General features: G+C 42.6%; 1 protein-coding gene across 2 annotated transcripts in view; it reads left to right on the top strand.

The window, feature by feature from the left end:
• Nucleotides 1-21,286, top strand: part of DPY19L1 (dpy-19 like C-mannosyltransferase 1) — a 477,954-nt gene that overhangs the window by 261,753 nt on the left and 194,915 nt on the right. The window contains exons 11-15 of one of the 2 annotated variants that reach the window (XM_086964814.1): nt 2,190-2,276; nt 12,399-12,458; nt 15,867-15,947; nt 16,949-17,050; nt 20,169-20,213. In XM_086964814.1, coding sequence (XP_086820940.1) covers nt 2,190-2,276; nt 12,399-12,458; nt 15,867-15,947; nt 16,949-17,050; nt 20,169-20,213 — 375 coding nt within the window. The remainder of the gene's footprint in view (nt 1-2,189; nt 2,277-12,398; nt 12,459-15,866; nt 15,948-16,948; nt 17,051-20,168; nt 20,214-21,286) is intronic. The other variant, XM_086964815.1, reaches the window with a different exon arrangement.

Here is a 21,286-nt window from a genome sequence, read left to right as displayed (position 1 = left end):
TTGCACCCCAACCTCTCGTCTTTGAGTTTGGCGGCATGGCTCCTGAGATAGTGCAATATGGCCATTTGAATCTGCCCGAAGATTGTATGGACATACTGAAGGAGTCTAAGAGACATTCCACTCGGACCTCCTATGCTTACAAGTGGAAGAGGTTCTGTATCTGGTGCCAGTCCAAGAACTATGACCCGACGACGTGCAAGGAAGACGTCATCCTTCCTTGCCTTCTACATTTGGCGCAGTCTGGACTTAATGTTCATTCCATTAAGGTTCATCTTGCTGCATTGACTGCCTACAGGAAATGCCCTTCACAGACTTCCTTCTTCCAGATCCCTGTGATCAAAGACTTTTTGGAAGGCTTGAAGAAAGTGTTCCCTCCTGTCAGGCTTCCTTCGCCTTCATGGGAATTAAATGTGGTGCTGTCCAGATTGATGAAGGAGCCTTTTGAACCTATTCATAAGCTTCGTTGCAGCACCTGTCCTGGAAGGCGGCGTTCCTCATGGCCATTATATCGGCCCGCAGGGTGAGTGAAATTCAGGCGTTGTGTTGCCAAGATTTTCATGTCAACCAGACCATAACTTTGCCTACGTTTTTTCAGAATCCTTCAACTCCAGCGGAAAGGTCTTTACATTCCCTGGATGTTAGGAGGGTGTTGAAATTTTATCTGGATAAAACCAAAGATAGTCGTAGGTCAGACCAATTATTTGTCAATTATGGATCGGTCAGGACGGGTCTTGCTACCTCTAAGCAGTCCATCTCTAGGTGGATTGTGTCCTGCATACAGTTGTGTTACCAAAAAGCTAGTAAGACCTTAGGCGGTAAACCTAAGGCTCATTCGACCAGGGGAAAAGCTGCCACGACAGCTTTACTCCGTAATGTTCCGATTGCAGAGATCTGCAAGGCGGCCACTTGGAAGTCGGTTCATACCTTTGCTAAGCATTACTGTCTGGACACTGATGCCAGGGCAGATGCTCAGGTTGGGCAGGCTTTGCTGCGGAATTTGTTCGCACAATAGTGGTGTTAATTTTCTTCTCTCCACCGCCGCTTTGGTATGGGGATGGGCTTGCCATTCTATTCACTAGATTATGACTATACACAGAGATCCCCTACTACAGAAGGAGTAGTTTCTGTCCTGTAACTCCAGTTCTGTAGTAGGGGTATCTCTGTTATAGTCATAAGCGCCCGCCCTCCTCTCCGGTGGAGAAGGATATTCATGTAAGGAATACTACAGGTCTGGCGTGCTACACCTTCAAAAAGAACTGAAAGTAAAAGGGACCTGCTGTGCATTCTGGGATACTTGGAGAAAGTTCTGGAGAGTTCTCTTAAAGGCACAGTATCCTATTTAAGCCACATAATGGCAGCCTATGGGGCTTGTCTGTCCATGCCTTTCTCTCTATTATTCCAGAGTCTTTTACTGGTAGAGGCAAGTTTCTCTATGGAAGAAACTGGGCAGGCTGTGTTGTGTGTGGTTCTGTTTGGTGGAATTTCTAGTTGAAGTACTGGACAGTGCAGCCTGTGGATATAGGCTGCATTATTTGTCTTTAAATTTTCTCTTAAGTGTCTTTGCAGTTTCTGCATGATTTGACAACTTAAGAGATTATTTTTGATTGCCGGGGTCCACGCACATGGGCGGGACTATTCACTAGATTATGACTATAACAGAGATACCCCTACTACAGAACTGGAGTTACAGTACAGAAACTACTCCATCTGTTGTGTGTAGAGCCACTAGAGTTACTAATAACAAGTGAGGCAGCTGCAGGATGGTGGGAATTTGTTGATAGAGACTTATGCAGGGGCTATGGGGCACAGGTACCCACCATTTACAGTTGCATTGGCCATTGCCTCATCTTCAGTGAATGCTGCCATTAATTTCACTCGGCAAAGTGCAAAGCTGGAGAATTTTCAGTAAGTTCGCACAAGTGGGAAACACATTCTAAAAACCACGTAGGGCTACTAGATAGCTTTTATGCAGGGTTCCCTGCACACTTGAACCTCATGCTGCTGACATTTCTGCCTTGCAGCAGGCCTGATGGCTTTAATGCAATTTGGAAAAAGTTGGAAAACGTCGCTTGCCTTTGCCAAAGCAAAGTGTCTAAATTTGCACGAATTTGCCAGCGTGGATTTTCCCTTTGCTGGGGAAATTGGGTTATGTCTGCATTTCAATTAATTATCGTTCTTTCTGTTTTTAGGCGTCTCTTTCGCTGTCCTGGATTTTAATGTTCGGAAATTCCATGTTGCTGACATCATATTATTCCTATTGTTTAGCCATCTGCTGGGTGAGTAGTGTTGAACAGAGTATTATTTGCAGTAACAGAATTAGATGATGAATGCCTTTTTCTTAGCTCATCATGCCTAACCATTTCCTCGCTTGTTGTAAACTGCTAATCCTACTTGCTTCACAGTTTAGGAGTAAGAAATCATTCACAAAGTGGTTACAAAGATTTCATATGCGATGTACTCTTATCAGTTGTATTTATATTTTCACTATGTGACATGATTATGAGATGAAAAACTGTGGTTGATAATTTGAATACTACAAAACAGTGGCTCACAAAGATATAGTAGAGCCATGACAAGTTTCAATGTAAAAATGTATGCTTCTATTTCCTTGCACATCTCTGAATGCATCACAATAGTGTAATTCATTCATGAGTTGTGTTTTTACTATTATTAAGTACTTATTAACGCTTAACATTACAACGTATCTCAGAGAATGCAATGGTACAACTTGAAACCATGTGGCTTCAAGTGTCTTTCAGCAATTATCTTGATGCTCTCAGGGTGGAATATGGAAAATAAATAAAAACTTTGCGGGTGCTGGAGCGAGGCAGGTCCGGATGCAGGTGAAGTTGCAGGTGTTGCAGCTGAAAGGTCCGTGGGTGCGTCGTGGTGTGGCTTGGTGGCATTCTGGGAGTCGGCCGGTGTTGAGAGCGCTGAGGGTGGCGGCGGAGTACGTCAGGCGGGTAGGTCGGGGTCTTCGGGGGCCAGGGGTCCTGGCGCTGGTCGCGATCCGGTCGCGGACGGGCGTAGACGGGCTTACCTTTGGCGCGCCTTCGGCGCACAATCGGCGCGCCCGCTGCGCGTGACCGCTGCGCGTTCGCGCGGTCGCCATTTAAGGCGAAGTGCGCGGGTGGGCGGAGCAGCTGGGAGGCGGGAGCGGGGAGGGAACAGAAGGCAAAAAGGGGCGGGGTCTGCGGTGGTGGCGGGAAGCGGGGAGCGGGGAGGGAAGACGGAGGGCGGCAAGGTAGGCGGGCAAACAGGAAGGAACGCTGACACGGCAACAAAAAATACAATCACAAAACAAATGGGGAAAAGATGCTAACACGGGCACAGAGTTATACAGCAGGCACAAATTACGGTCAAAACAAGGATAGATGGCAACGCACACTCAATCTCAATATATGCGGATGACATCCTCATTTACCTATGTGACTTGACAGCTTGGGCGGAACCCCTTCCCAACATTTTCTCCACCTTCAAATGTATACCTGGCTTGGCCATTAATGAGGGGAAATCTAACCCCTTCTATCTCCGGGACGGACCAAGCCCAGATGTGCTTCGATTTGGTACCTACAAGGTGCCTGTAGCACATAATACTTTCAAATACTTGGGAATTCAAGTATATAGGGCACAGGTGGATCAATTGGATGGTAACCTATTGAAAGCCATCACTGCTATACGCTCGAGCGTATCTTTCTGGACATCTCTACCATTATCAGTAATGGGGCGGATTGCCATCACCATGATGCTTTCCCGCCTTTTATATTTCTTTGTAAATCTACCCCTGCTAGTTTCACAGTCCACCTTTCGCACCCTGGACACACTCCTCCTGAAGCTCATCTGGGGAAAGGGCCGACGTAGGGTTAGCCTCAAGAAGCTACAATTAGAGCCCCACAAGGGTGGACTGGGGGTTCCCGATTTCAGGGCATACTATTATGTATGTCAGCTCCAGTGGCTGTCCTACCAGACAGCAGACAGGACCAAAAAGAAAAATTCTCTGGGTAGACCTCCATTGCTAAACACTGCACTTCATTGTTGGAAGAAGGCCCTACTCTACACCTCAGGTGTGATCCCATATACGGGGAATCCCATTATAAGGAATACCAACCCCTGGGGGCAAGCTCACGAAGACCAGACTATATGTATGGGTGGAAGCTGGCGTGGAGGAGGTTGGGTCTATATTTGATGATGGCACCCTATTAGACCATGACACTTTTGTGTGGGTTACCCGGCGCACCAGATTGCCTTTATTTGCTACATATAACGATTGTTCACTACATTAGGGTGACAAGGGTGCCCCAATGCAACGGACCTTTGTAACATGAACTAGTACATTTACTTTATTATATGGGGAAGGGTGGCCATCTAGTTAAATGGCTATACACAGGCATTCAAGCACAAGCTTCTGTTGCACTCACAGACCTCCGCACGAAATGGGCAGGGACTATTGACACGGAACTAACCAATATAGCCTGGGCGAGCATCCTAGAACATCCCAAATGGGTTTCCCGTAATGCTAAACTCAAATTTATACAAACTATGGTCTACACAGATCCTACCTAACCCCAAAGAGAATACTGCGCATGTTCACAGAAGACCAACACAGCTGCCCACGATGCAAGGCGGAGGAGGCGGGCTTCATACATATGCTGTGGGCTTACCTTCACATCTGTGATTATTGGGGAAAGATCCGGAATACACTTGGGGAGGTTACGCACCTCACAATTCAACAACATTTTGGAGTGTCTGCTGGGACTCCGCAAGCGTACCAGTGCACTGAAGGTCCAATTGCGCTTCTTAGACCTTACCCTTATATTGGCCATAAGAGCGATCACTATGAGATGGAAATCCTCTAGGTGCCCTCCATTACCCACGTGGCAAGATGACGTGATCCGGTGGGGCAGTGCCGAAAGTGCGACACTTAGACGTGAGGAAGCGTGTGGACTACGGTAACGCCCCATTTCTATGGAATGGGACTTCATGTTAGAAGATTTTTTTTTGTCCTCATTTGCCACCCATCTCGCTTTGAGTGTGTTTTCAGACTGTCCGTACCCACCCTTAGTGAACTGAGAGGCATAGGCGGCTAGGAATTTATCCTCATCCACCTACCGGCACTAAGACTTGCTGATATAAGCACCCTAAAATCAACTGAGATATATCTATTTGCAAGCTTCCAGAGGTAGATGACCTTATCTTGGAGGCTCCCCCCTACTACTGGGAGTAGTTCCAACCTAGCCATAGATTTTTCAGGCAGCATAATCATCGGACCCAAGAGGGGAAAAAAAACCCTTTGGGTCTCATCGTGATTTCAGAATATTCTAGAAGCTTCTCTTCTTTTGGCTGCCTGTTCTTAATAAGTACAACTTGGAGGTCGCCAGGAGCGAAGATTGCCATTCTAAAAAGGAAGGAGGGATAGGATCTGTCCATTTTATGCAAATTTGCCTCCTGGCCAAGTGCACAGTATAAAAGAGTAAAGATCTTGCTTGTCCTTTGACATTCTCCTGAAGGCCAAAGAAAACTAGGGAAAAATCCATATTAACCGGGGTTCTAATAAGCCTGACATAAATTTGCCAAAACTGTCCCCAAAAGAGGCCAGAGCTGGGCATTCTTTAAACATATGAATGTTAGGGCCAGGGCCAAACCGCACTTCTTGCAACATATGGGCAGCTCTTTGTTAATTTTTGATAGCTTCAGCGGGGTGAAATAAGCCCTGTGGAAAATATATAAATGATTTATTTTTAGCCATGCAGGCTTTACTAGGTTGTATAGCAGATTACACGAAGCTTGCCACAGGGTATCGCACTCTTGGTCTGGCAAGACACTCCCCCCATAGATCTTGCGCAAGTTTAAACTCTCCGTCCACTGCCTCCATCACTGCCTGGTACCAAAAGGAGACTTCTTTCTTCCCTCATGGTCTGGACAGGAGATTGGACTCTAGGTCGGTGCCTCCCCCTAATAAACCGCCTTTAGTAGTTTGTAGCTGAGCATGAACCCAGCTAGCCAGCTGGAGGTATTTAAACCTAGATAGACCTGTCTCAACCCTCTCACTAAGTTGTTCCCATGTTAGTAGTGTACCTTCTAAGAACAAGTCCCCCCAGACTACCAGGCCCGATTCCCTTAACGGGGCTGCCAAACTATCTCTCAAACGTTCTGGACCCCCGGGTGAATACCACAGCGGGGCCTTGCTCGAGAAATAATCCAAAGAGACCGCCCTCCTTAAGTCTGCCCAAGATTTTGCGGAGCCCTGTAGCACCTTGAGCCTGACTTTCTTGAAAATTTACCGTCCCCAAACTTAAACAGAAAGCCCTCCACCGATAAGTGTGCACCCTAAAGCATTGCTAAAACATCCCTCCTATCCCAGTGTTAACTGGCTTTTTTAAAAGCATCCGGGCGTGGGAGAGTTGGAAGGCCCAAACATAATATTGGATGTCAGGTAAAGCCAGACCCCCCTTCTCTCTGCGACGCCTCAGCTTTTTCCAGGCTAATCTCGCATATTTATACCCCCACACAAAAGAATTCACCTCCCTCTGAATTTTATCAATTTGTATTTTGTCGAAGTACAGAGGGATACAGTTAAAAAGAAAAGAGATTTTAGGGAGTATCGTCATTTTAGCCAAATTGGCACTGCCGATGATTGAGAGAGGTAGCGAAGTCCAGGTCTTCATCAACTTTACACTCTCTCTCGACACTGCCACCAAATTTGTTTCCGCAATCTTGGCTATATCTTGAACTATTTTAACTCCCAGATACCTCATAGTAGAACTTGTTTGATACTGATGCTGGCTTGCCACGTGGTTCCAGACCATTACCTCTGTTTTAGCCGTGTTGACTTTGTACCCCGAAACCAACGTCTTGGGCTTGACTGATAATGGCTGGAAAGGCCCTGTCAAGGTTAGCCGTAGGAATTAAGATATCGTCAGCATACAGGGCTACCTTCCTCTCCCACTCTCCTTAACTGAAAGATTGAATGTTAATATCCTCCCTTAGCCGTTGAGCAAATGGCTTGATGTACAGATCGAAAAGGAGAGGGGAGAGTGGGCAGCCCTGTCTAGTGCCCCAAGATATTTAAAAGGGTGCCATGAGACCACTGTTTACCAACAGCCTAGCTGAAGGGCTCCTGTAGATAGATTGTATGGTGCGACAGAACTTCTCGCCGAGATTACATTTTTTCAAAGCCTCCGATAGGTCCAGCCAATTTACCCTCTCAAAGGACTTGGTGGCATCTAGGGTCATTGCTGCCAGAGGTAGAGCATGAGCGGACGCCAGGTCTATTGCCCCGATAAGGATGTAAGTTAAATGTGATAACTGACGATCCTTTACAAAGCCCTTCAGGACATCCCCCACCACTGTACCCAGTCGAGCTGCCACTATAGATGTAAAGATTTTATCGTCAGCATCAAATAAAGATATGGGTCTATAGACCCACAATTAGGGGCCACTTTCCCAGGTTTCAATCTCAGTACTATAAACTATAAGTAGAAGATTTTAAACAGATAGATCTCCTACCTACACACATCAGTCCTACCCCATAACATACCCAGTTATAAATATAAGCACACGAGCCGAAGTCCCTGAACTGGCTCTATCTGTAATCCAACTGCACACCAGCAGCAACTGATAGAAAATGATATCTTTCTAGGCATACTTGTCCGACACTCACACAAGAAACAGCAGACCAGGAAGGAGGGTGGAGGGAGGGAGGGGGTTTACGTTAACGGAATAGTTCAAATTATAGAATGCATTCACCTTCAGTGACCTTATTACATCTTAAATGCTTACAATAATTGTCTCTTAATTGTACTACCTGTATTTTGATATATTGTTATGTGCAACTTGACTTTTAGTCTGTACAAAGCCGATATTTGTATACGATTGAAAAACAAAAAACAAAAACACCATATGTATTTGATAAGACACACTGCTATCAACTTATGTTATTCAATAAAGTTTGATTTTAAAAAATCCATGCCGGGATCACGAAGCACCTCATTAGAAGACTTCAAACCATTCAGAACTAAGCTACACCTCAGGGAAGTTCACTGGTTTCCGATACACAAACGTGCTCAATTCAAATTCCACTCACTTTCAAGGCACTGCACACCTCAGGCCCCACCTACCAGAACAGTCACAACTCCTTCCACCAACCACCTCTGCTCTGCAGGACTCTTACTCGCACACATCTCACCCATATACAGAAACAGTTAAGGATGACAGGTATTGTCTTACATCACTCCTAAAGCATGGAACAACATAGCATTCCACCCATCTTAGTGAATTCCGCAAGAAGCTGAAGACCTGAATTTAATTAGCCAACCTATCATAGTCAGGGCTAAGCACACACACACCTGCTCAGCACCAGGATACCCTTGGGGAGATTGTGTGCTTTACACATACACATAACAAAACATTCCCCTGGTAGAAAATTGTTTGTCAGATTTTGCACCTTACTTACTAGGCTTGTATAGATGGTAACGTTCCACAGCTTTGTAGAGGCTTACATTGTCATATGGGCAGTGTAGGTATCCTCTCCTAGGCCCTAAAGGCTACTTTCCAGCTTCGCAAGGACATTACGCTGTTTATTGGGTTAACCCACAGGGTCAGCGCCACATCTACGAAGCGAAAGAGATTAACTCTACATGGGGTCACTTGGCCATGCCCTAGCCATTAAGGCACCTAAACCTAGTAAATTCATTGAGGCGGTTTGATTTACGCACTGGACATGATGCTGGCCTTCCTTTTGTATATTCATCTTCAGTGCCCTAAGTTGACAACCCGGCCTTATCTCATTCTACATATAAGTTAGTACTCTTACACGACTAGGACTCAGTAAAGGGGACATTTGTTCTCACATGGTCGATTCATCGCACCAGAACGATTTTGATTACGTGGGGAACTAAATGCTCCAGATCGTTTCACTCACTGACGCAGATGTATCTATCTACCAATACCAGAGGCTGGATTTCGAGGCTATACAAGATGATGGATGGGTTGCTCCCCTAGACCAATTATGCCACAAGGATGCAATGTGGAATGGATCTGGGGATGACACTTTCCAATTTAACATGGGGTTACAGATGTGATCAAACTAAAAAAGTATCTATAAATCAAAGGCATAGATGTAGCCTCTTTAATTTCCTGAACAGAGTATATTACACTCCTGAGTGATTGCATCAGATGGAACCGAAATGTCGCTGCAGGTGCTACAGAGACCCAGTAGATTATATTCATCAGGCTGTGCACTTCCTAACCCCATCAATACATGACTTCTGGTCAGAAGTTGTTCCTAAGATCAATGAAAATGCCATTGCTCTTGAATTATGTTGCATATATCTCCCTGTCCTCTGGGAAAATTGGTGGAACTGCTGGTAGTGCCTGCTCTGTACCGAGTGGCACCACTATGGTTGAAGGAACCTGTGCTGCAAAGAGAGAAATTAGAACTATTCTACTCTACAAGTGCCTAAATCAACGCCTAGGGACATTTGGGGCCCATTTAGAGGGTGGCGGCTCGCCGAGGAGGTGCGGCGGGGCGGGGGAGGGGCAGGGTGGGTGGGTAGTGGAGTCCGACAGACGACGGACAGGAGTAAGGTATGTAATTAAATAAAGAAAACAATTTACTTTGTGCCCCCTGCAGCGCTGTGTTTGTGATGCAGCGTACTCAAGGGATATTGTTTTATTTATTTAATTACTTACCTTACTCCTGTCCGTCGTATGTCAGACTCCACTACCCCTTCACCCTGCCCCTCCCCCATCTCACCACCCTGCAGCACTCCCTCGGCGAGCCGCCACTGCATTTAGAGACTATATGATGTGTCAGAGAATGACAAGGATCCACCTGCTGTAATGGGATACCTTGCTACACTCCAGGGACCGGGAGAAGAGCAGTAATTTGTAGTTGACTTCATGTTTACTTTGTGAGATGGTTGGGAAGAGTGAAATGCTTTTTTGAAGATTAATACCCTGTTGCCTCACTATATTGAATTGAATACTGTTTTTCATTGTGATTGTCATCTAAATGACACTATTTCTCGGATGCTTGTCAACCTGCTTAAATTTTTCATTTTATTTTTGATTTGTTTTATTTTCTCCTGGTAGAAAAAAATCAATGAAAAGATTATAAAATAAAAGTATGACTTATCAGATGACTCATCCGAAAATGCAGTGTTCAGGGCCAGCTTTACAGTATGCTTCGGGAACTACGCAATCGGCCAGTCTTCTTAATGAGGTGGTCATGACGAAATGAGGTCATTGCTTTAACACCGGTCTCTGCCAGGTGGCTTTAATCTTGGCCCTGATGAGTCAAAAGGACCACAATGAGCTGCATTAAACAGGCAAGGGATATATTTCTCCCTTTCACAACTTGAATGACCACAGTACATCATTATTCAAAGATAGGGTTCATATGAGGAAGGTAGAGGGCCATTTTGTCCTGGAGCCGCTTACCATTTAGGGCCATAAACCGAGGGAAAAACCTGTTGACAGGGTCTTGCATTTTTCATTTCAGATTATGCTGCTTTTAATCACGTGATCGGGACTAATAAAAGCTGTTCAATCTCCCTACTCTGCACATTTTTACTCCTTTTTCTAGATCCCCTGTGCATTAGGCCGGAAATAGGCACATATCACTCCTCCTTTCTAAGATCTCTGGAGGAGCCCATCGTGTGTAGCTTGTTAGTCACTATGGTGCATGTTTTGGAAAGAGTGAGGGCCTTCACCCTTTTTCAGAAAGACCCTTTTATTTGGGTCTCTACCTTCAGGGTATTAGTCCCTTGGGGCTGGCATTTTAGTGTCTTTGGTCTTCCTTTTCTCGGTACTGTTTTCCTACATGTAATTAAGGAAGGTTGTTTCTCAAAACTTAATTATATCATACTATAGCCTCCTTCATTTTTTTGTGTGTTCTTCAAGTATTAAATAAGCCACCGACCAATGTGCCATGTGGGAACTTTACGTTTGCTGGGATAGTGAAGTGTTGTGAAACTAGACCTCTGTCCCTCCTGAAGTTCTTCTTGCCTACAGCCAGACTAAGGACTCCTGGGAGCCTAAGATTGTTGTACACATTTCCACATTACAACCCTTGTGACTGTTTGTGTTTGAGAAAACCCAAGGGCCCCTCATGTCCTCTCACCAAGAGACGGAGGCAGATTGCCAAACACAGCAACTGTTGCAAGACTAGGTGAGACGGTGGAGTCTTGTGAACATCCTTCTCACTCCACCAACTTTTAATATTGTAGTTCTTTCTGCTCCTTTTGGACCTGCATATAGCCGTCCAACATATATCGGTCCAACATCTGTTTGGCTAACCTGCAAACCCGACCCCGTGACCTTTGTGGTCCTTTGTAAACCTTGTTTGCTCCTGGACTGTCGTTCCAGAAGATCTCACAATACCTGTGTAGTCGGTTTACCTCCACTATACTGTGATGCGTGAGAATAATCTCTAAAATATTGTCCCTTGCCTTGCAGGCAACCTTTAATCCGCTCTACAGTATTATGTTTGTTTTCTGCTGCTTTTTTTAAGAACTCTAAGCAAACATTTAGTTTTGCAAACATCCTTTGAATATCCAAGGATACCTAAAGTATTTAGTGTTTATTGAAAGGGTATGATCCTCCATTTTATCCCACAGTGTTTGTATCCATAAACCTCATTAGTTTGTTTTCGAACTGGGAAACCCTGTATCCGTACTCTTTTCATTGGTTATCTGTCCTTCCCATTATTGTTACAGTCCCATCGTTGCAAATGATACATCTTTGTGAACATTAACATTTTGTGCTGATATTTCATACTGGTTAGCCATCAGGCTTCAGTCCTGTATTATTTTTACTTCTGCTCTAAGCGCTGCATTCAAAACCCACACTATATATCTCTATATTCAGTGTGATATTAATGATTTATTGCGCCTTTACTGTATGATGTTACATATGTATAATACATTTTAGTTTTGTTTTATTTATAGAATTTCCCTGCATGATTATCTTGTAAATATATTTAAATTGTCTGTAAACAACACTTGTCCACATAGCTGTTGGCTGAACATCCATCCTTGACTGTTACAGTGACAACTGTGTTTCATTGTACCTTTACTCACCCCACTTCTTTAGTTAAGGCTTTATCTGCTTGGCCTTGTCTGCTCAGAGAAGTAAAGGTTCTTAAGTGAAAGCACTTTTTTTTGTGAACTTGATTTCATTAGCGCTGGTGTCCAGGAGCCGTTTGCTGTTCCTGTTGTAGTGAGCTCAGTAATTCCTGTAACTTCACACTTTGGAGAACTCACCATGACAATTTACCATACTATATTTCCTGGACAGAACCGAAATATTGGTGGCATTTAAAAAAAGTTGTGGAAAAAGTAAACAAAATCATATTTAGTTAGACTTTTTATTAATAGCATTTTTTTAAAATTTTGCAGGTGATAATTGAGGCAAGAAGTTGGTTTATTCAAATTCATAGACGTGAATTTATCATATGGGTAAGGAACTATGACTTACTACCTGATTTACATTGTTTATAAAAATGATTTAAAAAAAAGGCTTTTGTTCTGTCCATATAAAAAATGCAAATATTTATTCATGTAGTTTTATAAACCATTGTGTGTACCCATTCAATTACTTTTAGTGATTCTGGAACACTGAAGTCTACTTGAAGCAATAATGAGACAAGTTTCCATCTAATGTCTTGAGCTGTGAACCTTGTCTGATGATCTTCAGTCACTGTTCCTATGTCATAAAGTTTGTGTAAGCAAGTTTGAAAAGTTCTGTTTTTAGTTGTTTTTGAATGACAATTAGTTTAATTTGCCTCTCAGGTTTGTGCCCAAGGCACTTTACACACTCAGGCTCTGGACTCCAAGATGTTTCTCCATTTTTAGGCTGTTTAAAGCTATGTTGGTGGATTAAGCGTAAAGCTGTCTAATTTATGTGTCTTTACTTTTATAACTTGTAACATTTTTTTTCAGACGGTACCAACATTTTTTAAGCTTTTGATAAGAAAATTAATATCACAATTTATTTCTTCAAATTTTACCTGTGTGTCCAGACGCACTGTGCCTGCTAACAAGGTTGTGTGCAATTTAGTGAAATGTCCGTGATGTCTTACAGTGTCATCACTTTAGCTTTTATTTTATTTTGCACTTATTATTTTTCGATTCTGTCTGATGAATTCAAAATAAGCGATATTTAGTTTTCTTCCCTTTTGAGCAATCCTTCCTGAGATCCTTCTATTCCCTAGCTGTCGTGGGCATATTCGTCTTTTCTTCACTCTTCCTCTGCCCTTTAATCCGTTTCCTCGTGCTCCTTTCCCCACAGCGTGGCTTCTTCAGCTATTTCTACTGGCTCCCATACGCCTGTTCCCAGGTGTTTTTATTAGTGTGTAGTAAACATTCAACTGTTGATGGAGATGTGATCGAAATAGAAACATTCTCCCGTTACCTTTTATTGTATTTCCCTGGAGCCCTTTTTGGTTTTATCTTATAATAAAATTGGTATTTTTTATATTTTATCAATCAACTGTTGCTTTGTGTTACTTTTAGTACGTGAGAAAAAAAGATTAATGCTCAAATGAGCATGTTGACGTTCACACTCTATGCCCATATAGAATATGACTGTTTTCTCAAGACTGTTATTTTACTACAGTGACTTTTAGAGACTGTGCTAGTCTGTTTTGGAACACTATTTTTCTTTTCCTGTTGAATATTTCAAAAGTCTATGGAATTCTGCAGTTTTCCTTTAACTGCACTTGTTTTCATAGCAATTGCTAGAATTTATTGTTTGCAGTGTGCTGGAATAGTGTAATCATTGCACCTTCCTGGGAAGATAAGGTGTGGGATGATGGACACTTGAGTACATACATGGTATTTAAGATGGAACAACGCCATAAATTTACAATGTAAGCCAAGTGCTTGTTTTCCGGTCTATTGATGTAATTAAAAGTAAAAAAAGATCCAATTGAAAACAAAAACAATCGGTGCACCTGCCTGACATCTGTGATACAGATCCCATATTCTCAAATGTCCTCTTTTTTGTACCTATTTCTCCCAAGATAGGTGCTGAAGTCTAAGGATAAATATACAAAGACCGAGACAATTTACAATTCACTTGGGAGGGTTTATCCTTCCATTTCTTTTTGACGACCTTTGTATCTCCTTTTTGTTTTCTATCCATCCTAAGGATGTAGTTGAAGTTCTTGCCTGAGAGTTTGCCCTGCCCTCTCTTCTTTCTCCAACACATGGTAATGACACCCCTATTCTGGCATCCTGGTGATCTAGCTCCGTGCCCTAGCTTCCCCATTGGTGGCCATCCTTCGCTCACACTACTCCAACAGCTGTCAATCCAAAAAGGGCCCTTGCTTCCACAAGCTCCCAGAAAGTGGGCCAACGCATGTTCCTGGCTCATGGCAACAACAGTCGGTCGCCACCGGTCTCCATCCAACTCCGAGGCAATGTGGCGGAAAATACTCACACCCTGTCCTGATTGCTTCAATGTTGGGACACTTAAGGAGTAGCTACTGAGGGACACAAGGGTGACCATCATGGTAGGATGTGATTTGTTTGGGGGCACACATTAGGTACATTTATTGTGGACCTTTGCTTCTACGCCCAACACTGTGGAAGTCTAATGGGACCCTTGTGTCTCCCAGTAGCTACCCCTGAACTGGTACAATGTGGAAGTAATCAGGAACCAGTCGCTGTATGTGTGCCATAGCATGAGGATTTTCCAACACATTGCCTGGGAGTTGGATTGAGACTTGTGGCTATGGACTGTTGTCATGATCCAGATTGATAGCTGTTGGAGTACTGTGACCGTAGGACGCGCCACCTTCCCCAGGGGACCGTTGGAGGCCAAGGACTTAAACTGAGATGGTATGAAGTAGTTTATCATTTTCCTAATTCGCAATCTATGTAAAAAATTATGGTTGCTGGATTGAAGTGAAACTAAGGGCTTTTTAAGGACTGGACTTGGACTACATTTGATTGTGAATTACACTTTTTGTTTTTTGGTGCTTAGGCTTCTTGACTTGTTATTAAGGTACGTAAGCATGGCAGCTGCAAGGATCGCTGCTTGAAAAACCTACTTTCCTTTTTGCATTTCCGTTTTTGGTTACTTTCGATTGGCTCCTGTCCAGGTTATTCAGCCTGCTTGCAAAACCAAATTCTGGTGATATAGCATTGCTCGGTACACACCTCAAATTGGGTTCCCCTTATTGGAAGTATGAGGCTTCAGAGAACATCTCATGCTGCGGAAGAAAATGTTATTTTCCAAAACAATGCTTCAACTGTGGAGCTTCCCTAGTCGCAAAATGTCCTCCTGTCTTCCAGGTACCATAACAATATGTTAGGTATTCTGTATGACTTTCAAACTGGAATCACCTGCCTGGTGAATGTTTATGCTCTAGTTTGCTTATGCGGGTGATATTGTCTTATATATGGCCATTCTCATAAATTACTGATAACAATAAAGTACATACCCTCTCCGCTTTGTATTTTTTTCAAACAATGTTTGCTTAGAATGCTCTCTGACAAATTTCTAGGAGACATGTTGATAAAGTGTTATTGATAGGTCAATGTTGAAATTGCACAGCCTATCAGCCTTTTGCTAGATGTTAGATTTTTTCTTTAAAGGTGTTGAAATTCCTGATATTTATTCTGATAATGTCCAAAATGCTGAAGATATGCCACATGCTTGTTGCCAAATCCAATAAGTAATCTGTTCTTCTAGTGTTTACTATTAATTTATGTGGGATAGGATGCACTACAGAATATGAACCCTTTACTTTGAACTAAAATGAGGCATTTGCCATTCGGTTACTTTTGCCCTGGTTACTGAATGCAATAATGTTATTAGAGATGTCAGTGAAAGAATCACAAGTCCTTTTACTTTTGCAGGTATCTCAAGTTGTTGCTTTGGCCATTGGAACATCCTTTCTTAAGCTCGTCACACCTAAACTGACCAGAGGAACAGATGACGTAAGTGCATCACAGTAAAACCCGCAACCGTGTCAAATCTTACTAAATTGTTATTTCAAGATCATCTGTAAATAAGGCGTACATAAACGTGCAATAATCTGTGGGATATAGAATTGTGTGTTGTCCAGGGCAAGTATATATAATATTGAGGTATAATTCTAGACAAACTCTGTGCCTCTGCCTCGTCTGTTGATTTCCATCATTTGCAATGACTTATTCAAGTTCTACCCTAACAGTAGGTGAATATATGTATATCACTGGGTGATTCTCTAAAGTACTTCCTAAGGAGTCAGTCATTTTTTATTTTTCGCATAGGTAGTCACATTAGTAGGATACTTCCCACCTGGAATTCTTTGTGAAACTATTGGACGCCTTAACAGTGCTTTTTGTGCATAAAAACATTGTTGCCATCTCTGAGGCCCATACATATTATATCATCTGAAAAAGATTCAGACAAAATTGGTCAGATTTCTGGCACTGGGGCAGAGTATGGCATCTGCCTTTCCAAACAGGAGCCCTAAAAATAATATTCAGCACCATCTTCTGAAAATTGTACAGTAATGATTTCACTGTCTGTGCACCATATTGTTACTGACTCTTCTCAGCCAATCATGGATTCTCTCTCTTGGTTGTAGTTTTTCAACCTCATTTAGGTTACGCTGAAATGCCTTGTGCTTCTCTGCGATAATGTGTGTTTTCATCTTGCCATCTGCTGTTTGAGACAGAGAGCTTGTGTGTTAGTGCAGTTGTTTTTCTTAGAGATAAATTTGTGCCGAAGTTTCAAGCCCTCTGGCTCCAGGATGTTTGTAAAGTTGGGGAGCAGGGTGGGTATGGGAGGTTGGGGGTGGAAAACTGAGACTTGAATTCACCCAAAAATAGAGTGGCACACATGTTGACATTTTAATGGTATTTCATTATTTAATATGAGTTTATGCCTTTCTTTGGTATTCAATGTGAACCACTGATTGTATGGCCTTACTATATATTCTGTATTCATTTAGGCTCATATTACCAATCTCGTATGGTCGAAAATCACAGGGTACAAGGATTTTCATACGTTAATGTATACTTGTGCTGCTGAGTTTGACTTCATGGAAACAGAGGTAAGTTTTCCCTACAGACACATATCAAGCAAAGTTATATCTTGTTTTTTAAATATATTTGTTTTATTTTCATGGTTTCATTTTGTTGTTCTGATTTTAAACAATAACGACGCTATGTCTACTGATTTGCCGGTGCTGCCAGTGGATATTTGTTTTATTTGCAGTGGACGATTACTAATAGATACCTTTTATTGCAACATTACTTCTCTGCACATGTAAAAGTGTAAATGCATGCCCCACATTTACATTCATGATTTTCCTTTCAAATGTTTGTGTTCGGATATGGGAAACAGCTCCTCTTGTGTTTTCCTCTGCCCTTCCTCACTTCCCTAGCCAGTGCAAAACCTAGTTCTGTCAGAATGGTATTTAAGATTTTATATTATTGTGCCAAGTATTCGTATTATTAGTAGTAGTATTATTGTTTACATTATTTAATGCAATTTGAGCCCGAGGGGTTTGGTACCCTTTGCAGAGAAATCCTAGTACAAAGCATACACTTACTTTTCACAAAGCACCACAAGCCCTTCCTGGCAGCTTCACTTGCCTTTTAATGTGTTATGAATTTTTCCAAATCATTAACCACCTTCAAAAAGTTCCCCTACTTCATTAATTCTTTCCATTTACCCTTAAAACTGGTAGTAGAATTCTTGATGATGAATAAAGCTTTTAATATAGCCTTATAGCCCGCCGTAGGGGCGAGGGCCTTTAACAAGGGAGAGGGACTTTAATAGCCGGTATAGCCCGGCTACGAAGGGCTATAAGGTTATTAGAACATTCTGTCCCTAGAGGGCAGAATGTTATGACAAAAAAACAAAGCCTTATGGGAGCACAAGGGGATTGGAATCCCCTCAGGCTCCCTGAAACCTTTGTTCACAACCAGGGCTGTGAACAAAGAAACATTGGAATGTTGGAGATCCAGGCTTATACCAGCCATTATAAGCCCGGAGCACTCCATTGTTTTCAATGGAGCTCCCAACATTCCAATGTTCTAATATAGCCTTATAGCCCGCCGTAGAGGGCTACACCGGCTATTAAAGTCCCTCTCCAGCGTTAAAGGCCCCGAGCCGAAGGCGAGGGCCTTTAACAAGGTAGAGGGACTTTAATGGCGGTATAGCCCATCTACGAAGGGCTATAAGGCTATTAGAACATTCTGTCACTAGAGGACAGAATGCTATAAAAAAAAAAACAAAGCCTTTTGGAAGCGTGAGGGGATTGGAATCCCCTCAGGCTCCCTGAAGCCTTTGTTCACAGCCAGAGCTGTGAACAAAGAAACATTGGAATGTTGGAGCTCCAGGCTTATACCAGCCATTATAAGCCTGAAGCACTCCATTGTTTTCAATGGAGCTCCCAACATTCCAATGTTCTAATTATTAGTAAACAAATTTCCCTTCCTAGGTTTGTCCATCATTTGGTCTTCGTGACTTCAACTGTGAAGCTTGTACAGTGGCAGAGAGAATTGTTTTTTCTTCTTGGCACTGCCTAACACTGGTTTTGGACCTTCCCATGAACGATTAGCAGACTCCCTCGCTAGCTTACTTTGTTCCAGCTAGCAGTTTACCCAAAGTAAAATCCTTTCTCCCACCCTGTTCTGTATATTTATATGGAACCACTTGTCTCCAGTATCAGGTAGTATCACATATCCCTTCCACACGCATGAACACACAGCTTTTCCTGCAAGTCTTCGTACCCACGGAAGCTAAAGTCTTGGCCAGAGTCCTTGATGACATACAAATGTGGATGTCCCATCACTCAGTCCACTCAAAACAGAGTCCCTACTGCTGTGTCTACCTACATTACCAATCAACACATGGCTTAACTCACTGGTAAACTGTAACCCATCAATCATTGAGACTACCACATCTCCAGAATCCTATATATCCAAAACTTTTAACTTGTGAGCACACATCAAAACAATGGCAAAAGGTGCCCAATTTCAACTTAGACTCCTCTACTGAATCAAATCTTTTATCAAGTCAAAACCACTTTAATCGATTAATTAAAATCATAAAAGGTACATAGCAATCACACAATTTGTACATTACAATTCAAATTAATATCGTTAAAACAGTACATACCATAAAAATAGGGCTTTTCATTTTTAAAATTCAGGGAATATAGTACAATACAGAATAAAAACAATTGTATTGCATAGAGCTTATGGGGAGAAAGATTAGAAGGGACACCAGTGGACAGCGGGCTACATTTTTATCAACATCTTTGATTCTTAATACGTACAGCAGCTACAAAGTAACTAGCAATATTGAAAATATTCCAAGGGGTTTACAATAATTGTAAATAAAGCAAAGCAGGCTTAGCCTGGGCCAAACCTGTTCTCCTAAACAGTGGTAAAATAAATTTCAATCTAATTTCATAGACATAACCACAGAAGAGGTTAAAATGCATTGTGTCTTGAATGGAGCTATGATCACAATTACAAAGGGCCGTATCTGCAGGGTTACTCCATCCTTCATACGTGCCCAATAAAAAATGTATTAAATTAAAGCGAAATTTTGTTAACAACCTGCGGTGAAAAGGCCTTGCAACTAGCTGCAAATATGGCTCGATCTGAGGAGTCGTAACTAGCAAATTCCATTTGCTCCCTTTCCATACATTTTGACTCCCAATAATGTTTTTTTACCCATGCGATATCCCCCTTAACAATACCATCAGGGTTTTCAAATAACTATAATCTCCCAAGTTTCTGCAACTCTTTTTTTACATAAAATAACCACTGTATCTCTTTTACTTTTTCCAGCCTAAGACAATCTTTTAGGATCTGCTGGTTTAAGAGTAAGTCTGGATTAAGCCAGACTTTCAGCCAGCAAATAAGGGGGGGCCACACTTATCTGATCTGACACAAACCCCATCCCTCGTTCCTGGTGGGTAGCAAAGGTAGGAGAGGACTGAGGGATTGCCAACAGGGTATGGAAGAATTTGTTTTCGACCCATTGAAGATCTTCTCCCTGTTTATACCCCCAGATAGCTGAACAATACAGTGCCGCAGCCAAGCATTTCGCCTTATAAATTGAGAGTACTGCTTCAACAGGCCTCCCCCTAATCGCTGTGCGAAGCTTTGGACTGCAAACGTTGCTCTGGTTAACATGGCTTTTTTTACTAGGAGCTGAGGGTTCCAGGAGCATCGTTCATCGAACAAGACTCCCAAGTAGGTAAAAGCCTTCACCCTTTTAACTTCTACCTCCTTACAGTAGAAAGATCTTTACTTGTTTCTTCCTGCCCCCATAGCCATTGTGTGTGATTTAACACTATTAACAACCAGATCCAGGGAATCAATAAATTCCCCGAATGCAGTCAATAACCTTTGTAATCCCATCGGGGTGCGGGCAATCATTACCGCATCGTCCGCGTATAGGAGAACCGGGATGGAACTGTCTCCTATACGCAGAACGTCCGGGGTAGCTGTCTCCAGATGTTTATCCAAAGCATTCACATATAAAGTGAATAGGAGAATCAAATCTTTTATCCCGGAGACCAACTTAAAATTAGTAATAAAATCCATTAGCTGAAGCATTCACGAGAGCTGCCACTAGAGAAGTTATGAAGATGTGAAGTGAGGTATAGTCTCCTATGGGGAAGATTGAAACTCGAAAGTATGTGATGGACCTGATTATTACTTTTCTATAAATTTTGCTCAGGCACATGTAGGCCCATTAGCCTTTCCAAAACTTCTGTATGTTTATGCTATCAGCATTCGGTTTCTCAGACAACCCCTTAATAAAACTCATTGCTGAATGAATGATGGGAGACTTCTTATTGTGCCTTTAAAGTTGTCCTATTCCTGTTATTTTAAAAAAAAAAGTTCCAGCTGACTGTTTTTATAAAAGCTACTTTTAAAGGTAACACCAATTTTCTCCGAAATTTCTGAAAAGGGATAAACCTAGATAGACTAATCAGAAGTAATGAGTGATAAACTCTGCTCCCCAAGCGGAGCTTTTAAAGTTTTGCTCGCCCAGCTTGGAGTGCGGAGTTTTGGAAAAACTCAGCCAGCTGGTGCGTGGTTAAGTTGGTGCGTGCAAGCAAGAAAATCGAGCACTAGACCACCTCCCGGCAAGAGTTCTCAATGTGGGCAGACGCGGCAGGTCGCTACCGCGCGCATTGAGAAAGCTGCTGCTCTAGTAGAAAATTTAATTGAGCGGCAGATAGAAGCAGTTCCCTCTGGTGCGCTGCGTGGTGTCGTTCACATTGATTTTACAGCACAGGACAAGCGCCCAATTCTAA

This window comes from Lissotriton vulgaris, chromosome 4_1 (assembly GCF_964263255.1).
Source record: "Lissotriton vulgaris chromosome 4_1, aLisVul1.2, whole genome shotgun sequence".
NCBI classification, from domain to species: Eukaryota; Metazoa; Chordata; class Amphibia; order Caudata; family Salamandridae; genus Lissotriton; species Lissotriton vulgaris.
The sequence above is the reverse complement of the archived record's forward strand: the minus strand, read 5'-3'. Positions and strand labels throughout refer to the sequence as shown.